The following is a 24,588-nucleotide window of genomic DNA, read 5'->3' on the forward strand; positions in this document are numbered from 1 at the left end:
ACGAAGCCAACGCCCTGTTCAATATCGATCTCCACAGACACGTCATCAAAAAAATTATAACTTATAAGTTTAGAATTCACATTCTACATCTGTTCTCAATAAAACTTTATTTTGAAAATGTTATTTTAAATTTTTATATATATCTCGATTTAAATAAACCATTTATCCAGTAATTTGTTAACCCTGCCTCGGTGACACCATGGAACAATGCAACAAACATTCACGATAATAAATTCTCCGTCAAAAAATTTATCCGTCTGTTGATAACTCTGACATTTACTATAAAGTTCCATAGATCTCGAATTTAAGATTCGATTCAAATGTGAGAAGAAAAATGTAATATTACAAATACCCCCCTCTTGACATAAAAAAATTTTACTGTTTGAAAATTTAAAGAAAAAAATTTACATTGACCCTAATGAAAATTGTTGAAATTTAAATTCGAGAACAGTAACAATTTTTTCTAGAAAAACATTACATGTCATCCAAAAATATTGAAAATTATTATAAAAATTCATCAATAGCGTTTGTTATATGTTCCAAACAATATCTCAAAATATAGAATATCAATATTACTTTTGATTTAGCTTATAATTTAAAGAAAAATATCTCAACAGAAAGTTTAATATGTAAAGAATAGTTTTTTGAAATTGCACATAAATTTAATAGATAGAAAAATTTAATTTTTATTGCATAAAAAAAAATTTAGTATGTTGAATAAAAAAATTATATTATTATTATTTTTTTTTTTAAATGAATTGATGAATTGTTACATTTAATTTTCACATAAAATTCAATAAATCAAAAAATGTTCATTTCTTTCACTATTGACGTGGTTGATTTTATTGATGCACATTTGGAAAACAGTCCGTTAAGGCACTCAGTATGATTTTCAGTTAAGTGTGACTCCAGTGTGATGACGTTAAGTGTTGGGCTGATCTGGATGCACGTAGTGTTGGGCTGATACTTGTAGTCGACTGATGCATATCAAACTCGATACAGGTGACATCTCAGTTAGCATTGCTTCATGTTTGTAGTAGACGGCTGCATTCCAAATTCAATACAGAGTAACATAAATTTTGTATCATATTTGTAATTATACAATGTACATTTCAGGCTTGAAATGACAATGTAATTCATTTTTTGGAAAAGAGATAGACGCTGCATACAGGATTAATTTAGGTGAGGATTAATTTAGGTAAGGTTTGGTTTTTTGATATTTTCAGCTTTCAAGGTTTAGAGTTCTGCATACAGGAATAATTTAGGAGAGGATTTTTTGAATCAATTCTTTCATGATACTGTGACTGTTCTTCTGAATTCAAAGTTGTGAATGTGAACATGGATGGCAATTACCTCCAGGTAATGCAGTAGTGTTGAAGTTTGAGATACAGAGTCAGCAATAAGCATTGGCATTGCTATTGGTGTATGCTTTGGTGTCGGCTTTGGCATCGGCGTTGATATTGGCATTGGCGCAGGCATTGGCATTGGCGCAGGCATTGGCATTAGCACAGGCATTGGCGTTGATTTTGGTGTTGGCATCAGCATTGGCGCAGATTTTGGCATTGGCATTGGCGCAGGCATCGGCGTAAATATTGGAGTTGGAATCAGCATTGGCGCAGATTTTGGCATTTTGGCGTAGTTATTAGTGTTGATTTTGTTGTAGGTATTAGTGTAGGCATCAGCATTGGCACAGATTTTGGCATCAGCATTGGCGCAGATATTGGCTTCGGCGCAGGCATCGGCATAGATATTCGCGTTGGCATCAGCACAGGCACAGGCATTGGCGTAGCTATTGGCATTGGTGCAGCATTGGCGCAGATTTTGGCATCAGCATTGGCGCAGATATTGGCTTCGGCGCAGACATCGGCGTAGATTTTGGCGTAGTTATTGGTGTTGATATTGGTGTTGACATTGGCGTAGTTATTGGTGTAGGCCGCAGCGTAGATTTAGGCGTAAATATTGGGCGTAGTTGTGTCACACTAGTTTGAAAATCACCCAAATGTTCTTAACACTCTTCATGGCGTTCACTTGTTGCTGATTTCGAGATTCACATGATAACTATTTCAATGTTAATGTCTGTGCTATACCTGTTATCTTAAAATGCTTATAAACTAAGAAGAAAAACTTTGATTAGGCTATCAATACAATCTAATACACATGAAAATTAATTTTAAATATATATGAAATTGAAATTTGTTAACATCTTATTATACAGTCAGCAATACATAAATTGTGAAATATGGACATATCAATGATAAATTTAAAAAAAAAATCATTCATTTCATCTATTCACTGTTCAAATATCAAAATTTAATCCATTCTTCAAAATAGAAATATAATTTCATAACACCCTGTATCATTATCAAAATTGTAAAAAAAACATCATAACAACACAACAAAATTTAATTTCAATACATATTTCAATAATTTCAGACAATTGGTCTTCTATTCACAATCATTTCATAATATATCTGCATTTCATTATCATTTAATATAACATTTCATTTATAGCATGTTCATTTCACATTTATGATTTTTCATTCAGGGTTTCAAAATTATTTAGTTTTAATTTTGTTCAAAAATTGTATAAAAAGCAAATTATTTAATATTATTAATCATTGTTTGTTGGATACTATAGTTTATTTCGACTCTTCAATGTTCTAAACACAAACTACATTTCATGACAAAACTTTACTATCAAACATTAAACAAGAAACCATTCAAAACATCAATAATATTTTGCTTCAAAGGCAAACAATATTCATCAGTAATCATCATTTTGCATCTATGGCAATCAACATTATTAATCATTATTTTTTGCATCTATGGCAATCAACATAAGTAATCAACACAAAAAATATTATCTCATTACTGCCTCTCTAAGTCATAACCTCTGTTATTCCTTCTTTAGGCAATAATGGGTTTCCATCTCAAAAAACAATCACATACCAGCAAAATTCTAATCAACAAACCCCACTAAAAATTCTACATACACTCCAGCATCCATTTCAAACGATAATCAATCATATCAAAATTTATAGAACAAACAGATTTAAAATTAAAAAAAAAAATCAATTACAAAACACTTATTTCAATTAATAATATAACAAAACGTTTTAAATTAAACCAATTATTTTTTAAAATAATTTAAAATTTAAAGACTGTATAATAAGTACAAACATTTCAAGATTATAATACAAAGATGATCAAGATGAAATATGGGTAAATAAATTCCCTAAAAAATACAAACAAGAGAGAAAGAAAACTGGGTAAATAAATTCCCTAAAACAATACAAAGAAGAGAAAGATTAATTAGAGCCTATCCTACATGTCAGTACTGAACTTTCATGAGGAAGTATATTTAATAAAATATACTACTATGGAATTTTGTAAATTCCAAGTATGACTCTATTTGTTATAATTGTGAGCTATCACTCCCACAAAAACAACTGGTGAAGGAAAAAATATGTGACTATTGTGACTGGGTGGATAGTTCCTAGATGTCTGTAAGGCAATGTGATAGCAGACTCTAGTATCGGACCACAAAAACAAAAGTATGCAAAAGGTTTTACAAACATTTGCTGTTGCAGTCATAAGGTTTTTATATCGCAAACAAGTAGGTCAGATAATCGAGTCCAGCCGTATGTGGTTCACGCCCACACCTCTAAAAGAATCACACCTACTTGTCTACCAAAAATCCAAAGTATTGGACAGCAAAGAAAAAATAAAATGAAAAATGGGTTAAAAGCCCAGAAGAAAACTATAACCTAATTACATATGGCTTATGGCACAATATGCAATGAAAGATGAGAACATGGGACATAATTGCTCTGAAAAACCTAATTACCTAATATGATACCTAAAAAAAAAATAGACATGATTAAAATATGTAATACATGATGAAAAAATATACCGCAAGCAAACAATTATTTACACTATAATGGATAGATTTTAGAAAAGTTAAGTTTTATCAACAAATTAAAGATTAGGAAATAAGCTACTATTTCAACTTCTAATATTATTTCAGAAAAAATACAAATTAAATGACTATGGACAAGATTGGTTAAGATATGTATCATAGAAGAAATTTACTGAATATTACACAAAGACAGGAAAGAATTGAAATTTGAAAAGATCAAGGGCCAAGAAAATAGGCTACAGGAAAGAAAAAAGACACAATTATGGACTCTTACCATACACTGTGTAGCGATTATGCTATTCTGAATCCCGGCATAACACAGGATTCCTAATCATTGTGTGTTGGGGAATACCCTTTCATCATGTGATTCATTGTCATCATCTTGTAAGTAAGCAACTTGAAACAACCTTTGAATACTAACACATCAATGGTGACTTTGTGTTTTGTTTTCTTCAAGAGCATGATTTTATTCATGGGTCCATTTGTTTCAACAAAGCCATTTTGCTTACAAAAGTTAGTCATGTTCACTTGAGAATGCATTGCATACACCGTTTCAATTCTCAGTTGAAAGTTGAACTCATCAACTTGACTCAAAGCAACATTCATTTTGTTTACATTGTTCCTAACCTCCACAGAAACCTTTCTCATGTAAACATTCACTTTACTTATAGTTTTCCTAACCTTCAATGTAGCAATATTACTTTCATGATAGTTGGCTTTCAGTGAAGACAACTCCCTACCTACTTCTTTATTCAATTCTACTATCTCATTAGGGTTGACTTTTTCAACAACAGTAACTAGGCCTACATTGTCAGAAAATTGAATGAGTTGATCTTGTAACTTAACACTACTATCATCCTGCTTCAATTTGTTTTCATCTTCATGATTATCTTTCACTGTTTCATTTACATTTTTCAATAGAAGGTTTATACTAACCTGCTCTAGTCTAATGCTAGTACATTCTTGCTTCATATCATCAAACCTAGCATTTTGATTTTTAAACATTTGGTCTAACTTAGCATTTTGCTTATCAAATTTAGCATTTAACTCATCAAATCTAGCATTTTGTTTTTTAAACATTTGGTCTAACCTAGCATCTTGCTTATCAAACAGTTGTGTTAAGGCAGCTATTAACTCATCATCAATTTTAATATTTTTCATATTGTATGCCATTTTGCTAGTCTGCACAGATAATATATTCATTAGGACTTGATCTCTCTTGAACTGATTTCCCACTCAGCAACAAACCATTCATAACCTATCAAGATATCTATCCTACTAATAATTTTTATAACCAGGGATTTCATAGTGTACCATTTGGGACATATTTATTTTGTAATTCTGTCCCACCACAGGGGTAACATTTGCCGTGCTACCAATTTTTCCTTAAACGGTTGGAATAGCATTTAACACCTATCAACCTAAGAATAGTTGTCGGCTCCAATAAAATAGATTCTTGATAAACTGTGAATGGATCTATTGCCTATGAATGAGAAATCCAGTTTTCAGAGCAAATTAACTTATAATCTTCAGATGAAATTTTGGCAAAACACAGAAATATACTGTCACGTTATTCTTTATATTAAAATAACGATTAGCCTCCTGCTTGGCATCAGTCGGTAAAGCATGAGATTTGATATAATTAGGTCGTGGTTTTCTAATAGTATTCAGTCTTATAAATCTTTCTAGGCCTAGATATGGGCTTCTCCTATAACTCTTGTAATTCAATAAATAATAAATATACATATAAATGATACTTATACTATAGAGTTGAGGAATAAAAAATAAATTGCACACCATGAATGTTCATACATATATTACACAAATAATGCAAAGATCAATCGAGGCAAAAAATATATAAAGAGCGATAGAAAAATATAATATAAAAATAGAACAATATTTGAAATCAATAAAAATATCACAGGCTAAACTTTATATTCTAGATTTGTGGCACGAATCATTACCATGTGCCTTTATCTTGAAATCATATGCATTCTTTGGCATGTAGCTGTGACATGTACTTGCTAATACTTGTCGGCTTGGATAATTCAATCAAAAATATGTGCTCTAAGATCAGCTTGATAAATTAGCCACTAATAATCCAAATATTTATATATATTAAAATCTCTAGTATTTAGTAGATTTATTTGTATCGAATATATATTTTCATCTCAGGGTGCAAGATTCGGCACCTGACGGAATAGGTAGAGCCATTCATCTAGTGAATTAGAACTATGATAAATTATCGCAAATTGTATTGCAAAAAATTAAATATTGTATGCATACGTTTGATAGCCTAGATTTCGTACTTCTTTGATTAAATAGAAATTTCTAAAATATTGATCTATATTTTTCTTTCAATTAAATACCTTTAATACTAATTTTTTACTTGCGCAAGTATTACTCTTATTAATTTCTCAATTTATAATAACCCTTTCGGCGAGCTAGCTTTGATCATCAGATTATTTCGAAGCACTAGGGCGCCCATCACTAAATTCAAATTTAATCACTCACGTGTCGAAAATCTTCTTGTAAGCTGCCGATGTCGATCCAACTCCATGTGGTCCGGGAATATGGTAGCCGGAATCGTCTCCTCCAAGGGGTTATAAATTTAATTAAAATGAAAAATGACTTCTGCTTCACAATAGCATCACGAAGTCTTTTAAGAAATTTAATAATTTACTTTAACTTTAATTTTTACAAAATTATTAATAAGGTACTTCGCTCTAAAATATTTGGGGTCCTCTTATGGTGGCATCTGGCTGGCGAGTGCTGGTTCTTCTCTCTCAAGTTTTACAGATCCTCTTTCCAACTTTCAAATTAGCATAAAATTTAAATATCTCAATCCTCCGCCATTAAATTCAAATAGATCTTACAAAAAATGCCAAAATATTGCTTAGATTATATGATTAATAATTTCTTTGCATTCGAGCCATATCGATAACATAGATTACACAAATTTTTACACAAAATCTAGTACATTTATATAAATATATATAAATATTTTTGAATTGGCCTACAGTTGCCGCCTATTAACTGCCGTTTTACTATTGGTGCATGCAAATTTTATTCGGTATTCATGCGCCTGGTAACTCTTATTTCCTGAATACATTAAATTATTTTTATTTGGTTTTTTATTTATGCTCTTTGCATGCTAGTTAATATTCTATACATTAGTATTAATTCCATGCTACCTAATAATTAGCCACGTGGACGGGTGTTTTTTCACATTGCACACCATCCGAATGCAATAAAGCTCTGCCAAGGGGTTTTGGTCAGATTCTACGTTCTTCGGTTTGATCGATCTCTAGGTCACCGATCCGTGAATACATGTACATAACCTCAATCTTCAAATATTTTATATAATAATCTATTTATGAGCAATAAACTTCCTTCAAATCCTTTTTAAGTTCTTGTACCATTTAGCCAGAACAAGCTGATGCTATCTAATCTTGTTATTATCTGCTTGGCGATATTAGCCAATTACTTTATTTTTAGACCTATTACTATTTCTGTTAGGGCTTTTCATCTACCAGATTTAAATATGTTACACGCGCCCCTGGGTTTGAATTCAAAATATTGAGAATCACAATGTTTTTAATGAAAACCCACCCTTCAATACATCGATATACACTATACTTATTTATAAATTATACTCTCCTACTTCTATCACAGATCGCAGACATATTTGCTGCATCTCCTTTATACCTTATCAAATACAATAACAAATTCTCCTCCTCAACACACATAAAATATCATAAATATAAACTTCTAAACGTACTCCTTTGACAACACTTAAAACATAGTAATTTTTAAATTCGCCGCTTGCAGGGCCGCCAACTTAACTACACACATTTCATGATTCTCATAAATGATTCCTTTTAGACAATAATTTCGATTCATAAACTTCTGGGCTTATATCTTATAGTATTTCTTAGGTCTTAATATAAATAATTTTCTATACATCAGGACAATACTTTCTTTTGCTAATGGCTCTTTGGTTTTGGTAACTGTATTCACTTTAAGTCTTTTTCAGGTAACAAACGTGGCATAATAAAAGTAATAAATATAAAAACATATAAATAAAATATCGACATTAATAAATATAATAAATAACAATAATAAATAACTCTTTGGGTACAGTACTTCTTTTTATAAACATATGTTCAACAGACATTACATTCATTTGATTTGGGTGGCTTTGGTCAGCTGGTCGCTGTTCTACAATTCATAGTGCTACATGTTACATCAGAATTTGCTATCGACTTTCATAACTAACCTAACTGCTCAATTTTTTCTCTTAAAAAGGTAATTAACAAATTTTAATTTTATTATCCCCGCTTGTGTCCTTTTTTATCTGATGTATATAATTTAATTACATATTTAAAAATTGTTCTTTTCCTTATTGCAGGCTTCTAACGGCTGGAAGGAATTAAAACATTGGATTGTTGCCACGAGGTCCTATACCAATATTAAATTTATTAAGGAAGGTTAGTAATTGGCTTGATAATAATGTTTTCCTTGATTTTCTTATCATATTTATTTCAAATTCGACGATATTGCATGTGTAAGCGTTGTGATTTACTTGCATCTTCTTGCATTCTGTTTGTAGATTGTTGCTGTAGGCCGTTCGGTTATCTGCTATCCGTTGGTGAGGCTGTCCTATTGATAACTTATCCTCCATAAATTTAAAGCCCTGGTATCTTGTGTATTCTTTCTTCAAATAACTCCTTGTTCCTTTATAATAATTTCTTTTAATTGATCCAAAGCCTTCCATTTATTTTCTTTCAATACTATCCACATAGTTTCTTTATAAACAACCTTAATCATATTAGGAAACAGTTTCGTAAAGCAAGATTTTTCATAGACCATACACTTCTTCAATAATATTATCCTCTTCATTATTTCATTAATATCACAAATTTTAGCAAACATCACGGCCTTAATAACAAACAATTTCACCATACAAGATTTCCAACAGTCAACAAATTCATTCAACACTAACATGGTCTTAATTATCATATCAATAGCATCACTTTTCAATATTATCACCGACATGGTAATCCACACAATACAATAAATCAAAACACTAATTAGCTCTTTAATAATATAATCTTTCAACATATAGCCAGGTACTTCCTTTTTATTAATATAATTCCTTGTTTCCCTCACTCTTCTTAGACACTTTCCATTCTTCATCAATCTCAATAAGTAGTCCATTTCGTTGTTGCCCATGCATGAATCAATCATAGTTTTCCTATCAGTTTCGTTTTTATTCCAACATGAATCCATAGTAGTTTCGTAAGCAGCTCCGGTTTTGTTCCAATTATTACTTCCATTTTGCCGGTCACATAGCTGGTTTGCCCTCTTGAAACGTATGTGCCGCGGATGCATGACGTCGGTGGCCTGTTCTCCAACCTGGTCCCGGTCCGGTATCCTCCTCGGCCTCTTGAAGCGTGCATGCGGCCGGTATGCGCGCGCGTGGTTCCTCCTTCGTCGCTTCTTCCGCCTCCGGGCCTTGTGATGCATCTTCTTCTTCTCCCGTATGCCGTCCTCTCCGTCCTGATGTCGGCCGTCCGGTGTCCTCGGGCGCTTCCGTCTCCGGGCCTTGCGGTGGTCGCTCCTCTTGTCCTGTAGTCTGTCCTCCCTGGTGTCATCCTCTTGGTCCGGGTGATTGGACTTCGGTGGGAAACAGGATACTTAATATGGGTTGATGTTTGCGGGTTGTTTTAATTTCATGGTGGGCGGCGGTTTTTGATGGTAGGCTGTCTTGTATTGACTTCTGTTTTTCTAATATTTTCGGTTCTTCTAATAATGTTTTCTGTAAATCACTTCTGAATGTGGTGTATGACGTTGAAATATCCTGCTTTTCTTGGTTTGTTTCATTTGAGCTTGTGCTAGTTATATCGGGGGTATCATATAGTCCTGGTTTATTAGCTGTAGTTTTCTGTATATCTGGTGGCGGTCGTTGGGTGTTGGTTCCGGGTTTTTGTTGATTCAAACCTATTGCATGTGCTAGTGTATAATTTGTACTTACTTGTTGAGGTGGTGGTTTATAATTTCTGTTGTAACTGTTTTGTGTGTGATTATTATGTGAATTTAATCGATCACGGCCATCATAGTGATTCCTACGATTGCTCTGCTGGGCATAGTGGTTGGTTGTACGATTTTGAAATTTTTCATTATTCCATTACCATTTTGCCTGTGCTCATAGCGGCGTTCAAATTGGGGAGCAGATCGGTAGCGATCATATGATACCGGTTCATAATTTTGGCTGTTATGCGGATTAAATTTTGAATTATGCTGATTTGATGCGTATCTCTGGTCTGAGCGGTGGTTTGATATTGCCATTGCAGACTGTATGCCATATAATGATTAATCAGCTGCTTACAATCAGTAATGGGTTGTGTGGCGAGTGCCATTCTAACTTGATACGGTAGCTTCTTTAAAATAATACTTGCTAATGCCGATTCGTTAATGGGCTCGCTCAATTGAGAATTTTAAACTGTAGGGCAGTGACGAAAGTGGTACATGCACCGTCTAAATTAGGTTGAAATCGCATGATATAATGTCCGCTAGCACGTCCAACTGTTTACTTCTGCTCCAATACTGTTCCAGAAGACAGCTACAAACTCATCCAATGATGTAATTCATGGACTCTACTCCGAAAGAACATCAGGGGTTCGCCAATCAATAAACTAGTCAAACGAAGACGCCAAAAATTCCAAGAGGTGGGTGTTAATGATTGAACTAGTTTTATCTGATCTATAAATTCTTTAGGTTGGAGATAGCGGTCTGTATTGTCAAAACGGCCTAATTCATTGAAACTGTGTAGTGAATCAAACGTTGCTATGGGAATAGGCTCTATATTCTCGTGCGGAAATTGATGTATTTGACTTTCAAGTTGTACCAACTTCTCTTGGGCCTGTTTCCAATGACTAGAAGCTTCTGTTTCATTATCTACTACTTCGGCATTTAATTCAGATGAAAATAATTGCTGTTCTCCAACGGCTGTCTCCAATGAATTAAGTTGTACTTTGTTTTGATTTATATCAGAATTTAGGTGAGCTATTTGTGTAGATTTACTATTCTGTTGTTTATTTATGGAAATGAGTTGACTATTGTTCCTGTTTGTAGCTATTTCATGAATTTGTGAAGTGTTTTGTGCTGGTAGGTTATCTATTCTTTCCGCAGTCTCCTTACCCATTCTTACCGATGTATCCTTCAGTGATTCCCGCATTTCCTTCATTTCCGCCTTTAAGTTCTTCATTACTGTGGTCATTGTTTTTTCTAAACTATTAGAAAATGACTTGATCATCCCCTCTACTATAACCCTCCTTATTGCTTCTTGGGAGACATTTAACGGTTTATTACTGTTCACAGGATTCTTGGCGGTGATTGAAGAGATCTGGGCGTTGGACTCCATTGCGCCCCCCTCAGCGTCGATCTCCGCTACTATCGCCGGCTGCAGTGTGTCTGCTACCTTACTTTGCGTGGACGAAGAGAAACTCATATTTTAAAAATGGATTAAGTGTCAAGTGTTTGTAAAAAAGTGAAAGTTTTGGCCAACAAGGCATTAATAAGGACACAAATGAGGATAGGCCTATGGACATTACAAGCCAGGTAACCTATTTATTACTTAAGCTCTTATAATATAATAATACTATTCATTGATTTCTGACTAGCAGTTTAGGCCCATAAAATATAATAGCTCTCTCTATAAAATATATTTTCTACAGTAATAATAATATAAAATTTTCTTTAAAACATATAATTTCTCTCTATTTAAAGCTATTGATTCCCCAAAAAGTAATACAAATTTTCCTTCGCCAGTTTTCCTCACAACTCGTATAAGTTATCTATAATTTTCAATATGGTTATTGACCTAATTTCAAATAATTATTCAATGAGCTTGGCTCTCATCATCAGTCCCACGTTGGTACGACATGTCTTTGTGTCACGTTATTCTTTATATTAAAATAACGATTAGCCTCCTGCTTGGCATCAGTCGGTAAAGCATGAGATTTGATATAATTAGGTCGTGGTTTTCTAATAGTATTCAGTCTTATAAATCTTTCTAGGCCTAGATATGGGCTTCTCCTATAACTCTTGTAATTCAATAAATAATAAATATACATATAAATGATACTTATACTATAGAGTTGAGGAATAAAAAATAAATTGCACACCATGAATGTTCATACATATATTACACAAATAATGCAAAGATCAATCGAGGCAAAAAATATATAAAGAGCGATAGAAAAATATAATATAAAAATAGAACAATATTTGAAATCAATAAAAATATCACAGGCTAAACTTTATATTCTAGATTTGTGGCACGAATCATTACCATGTGCCTTTATCTTGAAATCATATGCATTCTTTGGCATGTAGCTGTGACATGTACTTGCTAATACTTGTCGGCTTGGATAATTCAATCAAAAATATGTGCTCTAAGATCAGCTTGATAAATTAGCCACTAATAATCCAAATATTTATATATATTAAAATCTCTAGTATTTAGTAGATTTATTTGTATCGAATATATATTTTCATCTCAGGGTGCAAGATTCGGCATCTGACGGAATAGGTAGAGCCATTCATCTAGTGAATTAGAACTATGATAAATTATCGCAAATTGTATTGCAAAAAATTAAATATTGTATGCATACGTTTGATAGCCTAGATTTCGTACTTCTTTGATTAAATAGAAATTTCTAAAATATTGATCTATATTTTTCTTTCAATTAAATACCTTTAATACTAATTTTTACTTGCGCAAGTATTACTCTTATTAATTTCTCAATTTATAATAACCCTTTCGGCGAGCTAGCTTTGATCATCAGATTATTTCGAAGCACTAGGGCGCCCATCACTAAATTCAAATTTTAATCACTCACGTGTCGAAAATCTTCTTGTAAGCCGCCGATGTCGATCCAACTCCATGTGGTCCGGGAATATGGTAGCCGGAATCGTCTCCTCCAAGGGGTTATAAATTTAATTAAAATGAAAATGACTTCTGCTTCACAATAGCATCACGAAGTCTTTTAAGAAATTTAATAATTTACTTTAACTTTAATTTTTACAAAATTATTAATAAGGTACTTCGCTCTAAAATATTTGGGGTCCTCTTATGGTGGCATCTGGCTGGCGAGTGCTGGTTCTTCTCTCTCAAGTTTTACAGATCCTCTTTCCGACTTTCAAATTAGCATAAAATTTAAATATCTCAATCCTCCGCCATTAAATTCAAATAGATCTTACAAAAAATGCCAAAATATTGCTTAGATTATATGATTAATAATTTCTTTGCATTCGAGCCATATCGATAACATAGATTACACAAATTTTTACACAAAATCTAGTACATTTATATAAATATATATAAATATTTTTGAATTGGCCTACAGTTGCCGCCTATTAACTGCCGTTTTACTATTGGTGCATGCAAATTTTATTCGGTATTCATGCGCCTGGTAACTCTTATTTCCTGAATACATTAAATTATTTTTATTTGGTTTTTTATTTATGCTCTTTGCATGCTAGTTAATATTCTATACATTAATATTAATTCCATGCTACCTAATAATTAGCCACGTGGACGGGTGTTTTTTCACATTGCACACCATCCGAATGCAATAAAGCTCTGCCAAGGGGTTTTGGTCAGATTCTACGTTCTTCGGTTTGATCGATCTCTAGGTCACCGATCCGTGAATACATGTACATAACCTCAATCTTCAAATATTTTATATAATAATCTATTTATGAGCAATAAACTTCCTTCAAATCCTTTTTAAGTTCTTGTACCATTTAGCCAGAACAAGCTGATGCTATCTAATCTTGTTTATTATCTGCTTGGCGATATTAGCCAATTACTTTATTTTTAGACCTATTACTATTTCTGTTAGGGCTTTTCATCTACCCAGATTTAAATATGTTACAATACAAAGAACAATAACTTACAAGCCTAATTATTTCAAGTGACTACAAACTAAAATACTTATCTAGTTTACAGTTGAAAAACATTGGCTATTGGCTTGGATACAGAAAAAACAAATTATCCACAAGATAGAACACTATAAACTGTTTAAAACTCAATTTAAAACATTAATAAATTCACTTAAACAGACAATAATTCAGAGCACAAAATTACACAAGCAACAGCCAGCCATGTTTTCAGAAGAAGCGAAGGGCTGAACAGGAAAAGCAAAGTTGAAAGTCACGAAGCCAACGCCCTGTTCAATATCGATCTCCACAGACACGTCATCAAAAAAATTATAACTTATAAGTTTAGAATTCACATTCTACATCTGTTCTCAATAAAACTTTATTTTGAAAATGTTATTTTAAATTTTTATATATATCTCGATTTAAATAAACCATTTATCCAGTAATTTGTTAACCCTGCCTCGGTGACACCATGGAACAATGCAACAAACATTCACGATAATAAATTCTCCGTCAAAAAATTTATCCGTCTGTTGATAACTCTGACATTTACTATAAAGTTCCATAGATCTCGAATTTAAGATTCGATTCAAATGTGAGAAGAAAAATGTAATATTACACAATAATACTATGATAGTGAAATTGGCATACCTGTGGCATATAGCCCACATCCACTTTGGACTTTACATCAACAAACAAAGTTCCGCTGTCAAGTTTTCTTCTGCCGACTATGCAACTGAGCAGTGTCGTTTTACCGCATCCGCTAGGCCCCAACAAACCGTAGCTGAAAAATGACAGAATAAATAATTATTATTAGACAAGAATTTAAATTCAAATCGTTGTTCAAAATAATTCAAAAAGTTATACAGGTGCTGACTTTATGACGTGAATCTTACTATAGATTCATTACAGTAATTATTTTTAATTTAGAGAAGTGTTTCACAATTAATGAATAATAATTATTAATAAAACGAAGAAACGAAGATCAAGAGATTCAAGATGTCTTCATTGCGAAAAACATTGTTATACAAATGCATAACATTGTCATAATAAATTAAACATGGTAAATAAAAAGTATTATTTACTTTCATAGAAATAAAAATTCAAACACAAACATACAAACAGCAAACAAAATACGGTACCCTTAAATTGGAAACTCGTCCTCTTTTAAAGAGGATAGATGATAGATTCTTTCAATAGAGGATCCTAATTAAATGCTGTAAACCACCCCGAATACTTCTACTAGTGAAAATATTGACCACAGGGTAAACAGCTGGAGGGAAATTCAATAATAACTACTATCCAAAAATTACTTGCCAGCCCGGGAATCGAACCCGGTACCTCCCAGTTGCTAGTCAGGTATAATGATTGAAATAACTGGCAATCTGTGGATAGCAGCGCTCATCTTATGGTAGGTTTATAGTATAAAAAGAGTGCTGCTATCCAGATTGTGAGTAATAATTCTAATTGATCATCGAGTAGCTACAGTAGAATTTGCTGAGTATTTGAGATTTCATTTCCTGACTAGCTGGCCCGGCGAACTTTGTACCGCCAAATAGTTTCATGCAACTCATGACAAACTTCAGATGGATGCACACCTGAGGAGGCGCGATGCAGCATTTTATTGATATAGATAATTTTCCAACTGCAAAATAAATAATTTACTAAAAATTTATTAATTCTGAACACAGAAGACAGCACAATTATTCGAAACAAAGCAATGTCTTTAGAGCATGTAAATCTTTAACCTGAGGCCGCACTGCTGGATGGTTGCACACAGAACAGTCATTTTGTTTTTAGTCTGGGCGTTTAGAATAAAATACATGGGCGGTTATGGAGCAGCACACACTCTAGTCTACTATCTACCGACGGATTTTGTATGTCGCAATGATTATTTTAACAGCTGATTTTTATTTCTGTGTGTGGCCAGCTCACAAAACTTCTCCCTTGAGGATTACAATCATGTAAACTTTGAAGGACCGTAGGAAAGAGTCCTGAAGTTGGATTTTCTAAATTTGTTATGCCATAAACCTGGTCCTGAACATAACAAACACAACTAAAAAATCATCAAATTCGGTGCACACATGAAAAAGTTATTGAATGTCAAAATTTGAGGCTCGATTTTCATTTTTTGTGTAGTTGAGAAGTTGATATTGTGGTACGGTAATTATTCATATTGAATGAAAAAGACTAAGAAATTGTCAAAAAACCACTGATTTATTGATAATTAGAAAGACCGGTTTCGGTTATTACACCATTGTCAATCTCTGATAAACTAAAGTTTTTCGATTTTCATTATATAGATAATACTAGCCTATACACACTTGTCAAACTTACATAGTGCCCGTTGGTATTGTCATATTGAGTCCTCGCAGTATAACAGCTGTCCGGCCATACCTCTTGTAAGCATTATTGAATTTCACAATTGGCTGTGGACCAGCAACTTCAGAATCGTTATTCAGAATTTCGGTTTCCATGCTGGAGGGCTCCATTCAAACACTGTAATTTTCAAACATAATTTCATATCAATTTATTGTTACTCTTTTATACTAGAATAAAAATAAAATACAGGTAGGTACCAATTTTATATTTTATGTTATTTTTATATTTTATTGCTGCTAGTTCTTAATTCTTATTATGATTCTTAGCAAAATGTATTCTTATTTGTTACTTTGTTAGAAATAATTCGTAGTTTTTTTTATAGAAATGAAAAGTAAAAATTATACCGTTAAGCCGAGAGTCACCATTTCTAAAGACTTGTGCACACTTCACTGGTGTTTAATTTATCTATATATATAAAAGCGAAATGGCACTCACTCACTGACTGACTGACTCACTCACTCACTCACTCACTCACTCGCATAACTAAAAATCTACCGGACCAAAAACGTTCAAATTTGGTAGATATGTTCAGTTGGCCCTTTAGAGGCGCACTAAGAAATCTTTTGGCAATATTTTAACTCTAAGGGTTGTTTTTAAGGGTTTAAAGTTCATCTTTTAGCATGTATATTCTTCTTCTCCCAATCTCTTAATTATAATTGAAATTTCCATATCATATGTTACTATAGAACTATAATCTAGATAGAGTACCTCTTCGAAACAGTTGTTAACTGGCAACTAAATTAATAATTTTGTCAGGTTGGCATTAAGTTGAGTTGACTTTGTTAGGTTGGCACCAAGTTGAAGATTTAAATGCATTTATCGCGGAAAGATTGATTGGGCACTGCTACTTCAATCCTGGGAATATTATATTACTAGCCGTCAGGCTCGCTTCGCTCGCCATATCCGTTTAGCCAGACGTTTAGTCTGGACCCCCTACTGGATTTTTCTAACATATGATAAAAATGCTCAAATGAAAAATGCAGGCGAGCGAAGCGAGCCTGCTGATCTCATTCTTGGACGATCCAGTCGAGGGGTCCAGGGGGCGGAGCCCCCTGGCTCGACGGATATGGCGAGCGAAGCGAGCCTGACGGCTAGTCATATATAGAATTCATAACTAAATAATAATAATTTCTCTGATTGTCAATGAATTGCAACCAGAGGAGTTTATTGACAAAACATATAGGTAGGTACATAATTATTATAATATACATACAAAAGTTGCTAATAATATAAACTTACTCCTGATTATGATACCCCACTAAAATAGTACGTGTCGGGGTAATAACTCATATTATTCCATGTACAGTACTGTAGAAATTTGTTCAGAACAAATAAAATGACAATATAAATAGCAATATTTTCATGTCTCAACTTCTAAAATTATATAAGGACTGCAGTCTGGTTCAGAGTCCATATTATTCTGATTCTTTTTCATTTGTTCTGCTCTATTTATTTCTATCTGGCTCTATTTGTAGGGAAATGCTGACAACGGTTTTTCAGAATGGCGAGGTTGGTGGAGAGTAGAGTGTCTAGGCGCCAAGAGCAGGAATATTATTATTTTTTGTTTATTGACATATATAGGTACGGTAGTCTGCGCAAACAAACAGTATTCATTTTGGGAAGAATCCTAAAAGGGGGGGCCTTATAGGGACTACGAAACTTCCTCCTATTAAACTAATTTTAGGCTCTAACCTAGGGAGTATATTCAATTTTAAAGGTAAATATAGTTTATATAATTGAAATCTCGGTTTTTTCTAAATACCGTAATTATATTCCTTGCCTCTATATTTTTCTTCTTCTTTTTCTTTTACTTCTTCCTCACCTACTTCCTCTTCTTCTTCTCCTACTTCTTCATCTTTTTCTTCGTCTTCTTCTTCTTCTTCTTCTTCTTCTCATTCTCCTATTCCTTCTCCTTCACATTCTCCTTTTCTTTTACCTTCTCCTTCTCCTCCTCCTTTCCCTTTTTTCTTCTTCTTCTTCATCTTCTTCTTCTTTTCCTCACGTTCTCTTCTTCACTCTTTCTCTCACATAATTAGCTTCTATTTTGAGAATAATTAGACTGTAAGAGTACAGTACCCGACCGTACTTAAATGTCAATACTCTGTCAATGGACTATATAAAACCTGAATCTTAAATCCTAAAAACTTCTAGAATCAAAATTCAAATATTGATTTTCTCTAGAGTAGGCAATAAAAAATATACTATTTAAAAAAATTGGAAATTTGGCGCCCCTATATATATACTTGGCACCCCCAATTATTTTGCACCCTGGGCTTTAGCCCACTCAGCCCATTCATAAAGTGGGTCTGTACCACTACCTCCGTAAATAGAGGTTCTCGGAGGTAGTGGCTGTACCCATCTAAAGCTGCGTACACATACTCGCGCTTCCAACCCGCACCGAGCATGCTCCTCCCTCGTACCGCCCTCGTACCACCATCGAACTACAGTCGCACCGCCCACGCACCCATCATGAACGTTACGGAAGATGTTAGATCCTCTCGCATTCCCCGGTCGAACCACTGTTGCTCGCCGGTCGATCATCAATCGCTCTGCTGGAGTGACGTTCGGTTGCGGAGCAGAGCGAGAGTCTGTACGCACCTTTATATAGTCAGATCCACGATTTATAATGGCAGTGTTTGATTAGCAATGGTATTTTTCTGTCTTGTCTATCATTCAACAAAACGGATAAGGTAGCACTATCTCTTTCTCGCTTTAAATCAAATCATCGTTTATTGTCATTTTTCATACAATATGTTGTGACAACCGTCATTATTCATTAAAAAAAATTACAAAGTTGAAGAACTTAACTATTAAGGTGCGTACAGACTTTCGCTCTGCTCCGCAACCGAACGTCACTCCAGCAGAGCGATTGATGATCGACCGGGGAGCAACAATGGTTCGACCGGGGAACGCGAGAAGATCTAACATCTTCCTTAACGTTCATGATGGGTGCGTGGGCGGCGCGACTGTAGTTCGATGGAGGAACGAGGGCGGTACGAGGGCGGTACGAGGGAGGAGCGTGCTTGGTGCGGGTTGGAAGAGCGTATATGTGTACGCAGCTTAACAATCACACCTACTACACACTACAATTTACACATAATTAAAATAACAATGGATTTATGAGCGCAATTAATATAGTAAAGTACGGTATATAACAACACAATAATGGTATTATCCAACAAATGTTATCATAAACAGGTAATACCTGAATGGATGTGTGTCTTTCTGGCAAGTGGCAAAAAAGTACTGTAGAACAATTCACACTCATATCTGTAATAAAAAAATTCATTGACCGAAAATTCATTAATCATCTGCTCTGTTAACAGATAGTCTTTTAACAATGTAGAATAAATAATTAATTAACAAAATATTTCATCTTAATGATTAAAATTCATTACCGTATGAAATTATTGAAAAATATAATATTGATTATTTTAAACGAGAATGAACAGTTAATATTACATCAATAAACCTGTAGGTAACAGCTTCCGTCTATAGAAGGCATTGACAAGACAGAGGATATAATAAAATATCAATAATAATATATAAATATATTATAAAAATTATAGGCAACGTTGTTCTTCTATCTTTCTACACTGCCATTATAAAGTGAACGTGGACCTGACTATAGCAACGAGTACCTACACCTATATAGCGAGGTCCACGTTATAATGACAGTGGATAAAAATAAGAGAACAGCGTTGCCGTTAGTCTGCCTTGATTAATTACATTGCTACATTATTAAAAACGGACTTGGCAACATTGCGGAGTTAGGAAAGGATAGTGCTATCTGTTTTGTCGAATAATAGACAAGGATAGCAACAACATTGCTTATCAAATACTGACTGACATTATAACGTGCACCTAACTATATACGTATATTATTACAGTAACTTATGCAAACATTTGAATCAACCGCCAATGTTCAAGTGATTCTGACCAGTGCTGCGACCAAGTAGCAGTTATTTGAAGTAAACCGTATCCTGGACGGAACCCGAAACCCGCTGCCGAAAAGGCACACTAATAAGACAAAGGAGAAGAGAAACCGAAAATTCGTCAGCAGGAACAGGAACAAGATGGCTGACTGGTCATGGTAAACTATCCTCCTTGTGGTAAACCAGTCAATAGCGTAGCGTATAGCATACGGTAGCGTCTTTCCCCTTCACCTTTGAGGTCAACACTCAATCAATAATAGTGGAAGAGTACTGTAGCCTCTCTAGCCTAGGTAGCATACCACTCATCTCAGCTGTCAACTACAACACTCAACATTTATTAAATTTGTTGAAAATATTTCTCTGGAGACCTCTACATTCTGTGTAATAATGAGTAATCATCAGGTACCGGTAAGTAATCCACTCAACACAAACACTTTGAAACTTGACCTTAATCACGATATAGGCATGCGTTTTACAATAATCCAGTCAATTAAATTGTAATTTTTCAGGAAACGGCTGTGAAAATACGCAAGCAGAAAGACTGCTTCTATGCATTTGATTTTCGTATTTTTATGGTTTGTGGAAGTAGTCTTTAAAAATAATGCAGTAGGCCTATTATTCCAATTAACACTGCAACAGTCTAGTTTTCAGATGTGAATAGCCTATATTAAAAATCTGGTGTGGTACACTCACACAACTTTCCTTGCTCACTGAACTGTAAGTCTGTAACTCTGTAAGCCTCATTCTTAGACGAGAATAATTTAGGGGAATAACATAATGACGATTGGCGGCAAAATATTTGCAACTACGATCAGACTACTTTATATGTGTATATGAGAGAAATTGGAAACCAACTTAAGGAGAAACAGACCATTGTGATTATTATATAATATGAATCTCATTCAGTATTGACATTAGAGACAGTGATGTATATTAAATACCGGTAATTGTTTTCAGAGTACTTTTTCCTTTGTGTAAATTGTGAAATTCGATGATTTTCACTTTCCTTGCCCTATTACCATAGGTAAGGAAAGTATTGCTTTCCAAAAAAAATTAAGGTACCCTAATTTCATGTTTTCTATACGTTTCAAGGTCCCCTGAGTCCAAAAAAATGATTTTTGGGTGTTGGCCTGTGTGTGTGTATGTGTGTGTGTGTATGTGTGTGTGTGTATGTGTGTGTGTGTGTGTGTATGTGTGTAGGAGCTTCTCTTTGTCTCAGAAACAGAGTAACGGCCAGCAACAGTCACAGTTATAACATAGTTATTCAAAAGTATTCTTTGAGTATCTATAGTGAGGTCCACGTTATAATGGTAGTGTACGATTTGCAAATGTGAAAGAGTTAGGGGTTTAGATTTTATTTAGGTTATATTTAATAATGTTTTTTCAGGATAGGTTAGGTTTTTGCTTGAAAATTGCAATATGCTAGAAGGGGCTAGGGTCCAGGTAGAGTTATGTTTTTTGATGTTTCAAAGGTAAAAGGATAGGTTAGGGGGTTAGGATTTTGCTCTGAACCACATGTTTGTGAACATGTTCATGAAATGAACCACATTTTTGTGAACATGTTCATGAAATGAACCAAATGTTTATGTTTTGTTCTAAAGATGACGAACAAATCCCAAAGTATTAAATGTGAATGGGTTAGAGGTTAGGTTTTATTCAGGTTATATTTAATAATGTGTTATTAGGATAGGTTAGGTTTTTGCTTTGAAATTGCAATATGCTAGAAGGGGCTAGGGTGCAGTTAGAGTCATGTTTTTTGATGTTTCAAATGTGAAAGGATAGGTTAGGGGGTTAGGATTTTGCTCTGAAATCTAAATTATTAAATGTGAAGGGGTTAGGGGTTAGTGGTTAGGTTGTTTTGGATTATATTTAATAATGTTCCATAAGGTTAGGTTAGGTTTTTGCTTTAAAATTGCAATATGCTAGAAAGGGCTAGGGTCCAGGTAGAACTATGCTTTTTGATATATTTTCAAAAGTGGAAAGATAGGTTAGGATTTTGCTTTGAAATTGCAATATGCTGGAAGGGATTAGAGGTTTTTCAAATAGTTATGTTTATTGATGTTTTAAATGTAAAAGGGGAGGTTGAGGGTTCGGTTTTTGTTTTGAAATGACAATATGCTGACTTAGTTATAGTGTTTTTTAACATCAGTTAAATAACAACTGTTATATTTTATTAATTATATTTTTCAAAAGTACTCTTTCTTTTATTAAATAAAATAATAATATATTGAAGTAAATGATAAATCATCATTGGATAATAATATTTTCATCAAATAGAATGACGATTGGCTCCAGTTACAGTGCTCGGTAACCATCATCACAAAGAACGTTACATTCAAAGAACTGACTGAATGGAACGGGAAAAACCCGTTGCTAACGCATGCGCGATACGGTGCTGTCTGAGACAGAGAGTGGTTTGTATGTGTGTATGTCTGTGAACACGATAACTCCATTTCTAATTAACCGATTGACTTGAAATTTTAAACTTAAGGTCCTTATACCATGAGGATCCGACAATTAGAAATTCAATAAAATCCAATTCAAGATGGCGGAAAAAATGGCGGATAATTACTAAAAAACCATGTTTTTCATGTATTTCTCGAAAACGGCTCTAACGATTTTCTTCAAATTTATACCATGGATAGCTATTTATAAGCCCTATCAACTGACATGAGTCTCATTTCTGGGAAAATTTCAGGAGCGCCGTAATATTCTTGAGAAAAATGGCGGATAATGACTAAAAATCCATGTTTTTCACGGTTTTCTTGAAAACGGCTCTAACGATTTCCTTCAAATTCATACCATGAATAGATATTCATAAGCACTATCAACTGGCATGAGTCTCATTTCTGGGAAAATTCCATGAGCTCCGTAATATTCTTGAGAAAAATGGCGAATAATGACTAAAAAACCATGTTTTTCACGGTTTTCTCGAAAACGGCACTATCGATTTTCTTCAAATTTGAACCATGGATAGCTATTCATAAGCCCTATCAAATGACATGAGTTTTTTCCTGGGAAAATTGCAGGAGCTCCGTAATATTCTCGAGAAAAATGACGGATAATTACTAAAAAACCATGTTTTTCATTATTTTCTCAAAAATAACTTGACCGATTTCTTTCAAATTCATACCCTGTATAGTTATTTATCAGCTCTATCAACTGGCATGAGTCTCCTTCCTGGGAAACTAATGGGGGGTCCACCCCATCCTTGGGAAATGGACTTAGTAACCTCCTTCTCGTGCATGAGGTAGGTAGGTAGCGCAGCTCATAAAAAGAACACATAGTCGAGATATTTCATCTGTAGAACAGCTGTTTTGACGACTTTGAAAAAATGACGACTAAAAAAATCATCGAATTTCACAATTATTCACACAAAGAAAAAGTACTTTGAAAACGATTTTATATACACATATACAGAAGTCTGATCGCAGTTTCAAATATGAGCAAGGAAAGTTGTGTGAGTGCGCCACACCAGATTTTTTCAAAAGTCGTCGAAACAGCTGTTCTACAGATGAAATATCTAGACTATGACTGTGTTCTTTTATAAACTGCTGTACCTACCTACCTCATGCACTAGAAGGAGGTTACAACGTCCATTTCTCAAGGATGGGGTGGACCCCCATTAGTTTTCCAGGGAAAAGACTCATGCCAGTTGATAGAGCTGATAAATAACTATACAGAGTATGAATTTTAAAAAAAGCGGTCAAGTAATTTTTGAGAAAATCGTGAAAAACATGGTTTTTTGTAATTATCTGCCATTTTTCTCAAGAATATTATGGAGCTCCTGCAATTTTCCCAAAAATGAGACTCATGTCAGTTGATAGGGCTTATAAATAGCTATCCATGGTATAAATTTGAAGAAAATCGTTAGAGCAGTTTTCGAGAAAAACGTGAGAAACATGTTTTTTAGTAATTATCCGCCATTTTTTCCGCCATCTTGAATTGAATTTTATTGACTTTCTTATTGTCAGATCCTTATGGTATAAGGACCTTAAGTTTAAAATTTCAAGTCAATCGGTTAATTAGGAATGGAGTTATCGTGTTCACAGACATACACACATACACACACACACATACACACACACATACACACACACACACATACACACACACAGACCAACACCCAAAAATCATGTTTTTGGACTCAGGGGACCTTGAAACGTATAGAAATTAAGAAATTGGGGTACCTTAATTTTTTTTGGAAAGCAATACTTTCCTTACCTATGGTAATAGGGCAAGGAAAGTAAAAATAGCTAAACAGGTCCATTGTTCCTTAGAATTTGTTCCATTTGAGACTTTTGGAATATTGAAGATTGGGAAAAATATTCTTTTAAAACTTAGGGCCGTTTTCCGAGCTCGGGATTTAGCTAATAGTCCTAGACTTTAAACAGCACTGGA

The 24,588-nt window shown here is 33.9% G+C and overlaps 1 protein-coding gene across 1 annotated transcript in view; it reads right to left on the reverse strand.

Moving 5' to 3' along the window:
• LOC111048251 (ABC transporter G family member 23-like) overlaps positions 1–20,897 on the reverse strand; it is a 50,256-nt gene extending 29,359 nt beyond the window's left edge. The window contains exons 1-4 of the mRNA XM_039429230.1: positions 20,193–20,897; positions 19,458–19,522; positions 16,208–16,369; positions 14,522–14,654 (exon numbers count right to left, since the gene is read on the reverse strand). Of these exons, the coding sequence (XP_039285164.1) occupies positions 14,522–14,654; positions 16,208–16,362 (288 nt within the window). The 5' untranslated portion in view covers positions 16,363–16,369; positions 19,458–19,522; positions 20,193–20,897. The remainder of the gene's footprint in view (positions 1–14,521; positions 14,655–16,207; positions 16,370–19,457; positions 19,523–20,192) is intronic.
• Positions 20,898–24,588: the final 3,691 nt, after the last annotated feature.

Source organism: Nilaparvata lugens, chromosome 5 (genome assembly GCF_014356525.2).
Source record: "Nilaparvata lugens isolate BPH chromosome 5, ASM1435652v1, whole genome shotgun sequence".
Lineage (NCBI taxonomy): Eukaryota > Metazoa > Arthropoda > Insecta > Hemiptera > Delphacidae > Nilaparvata > Nilaparvata lugens.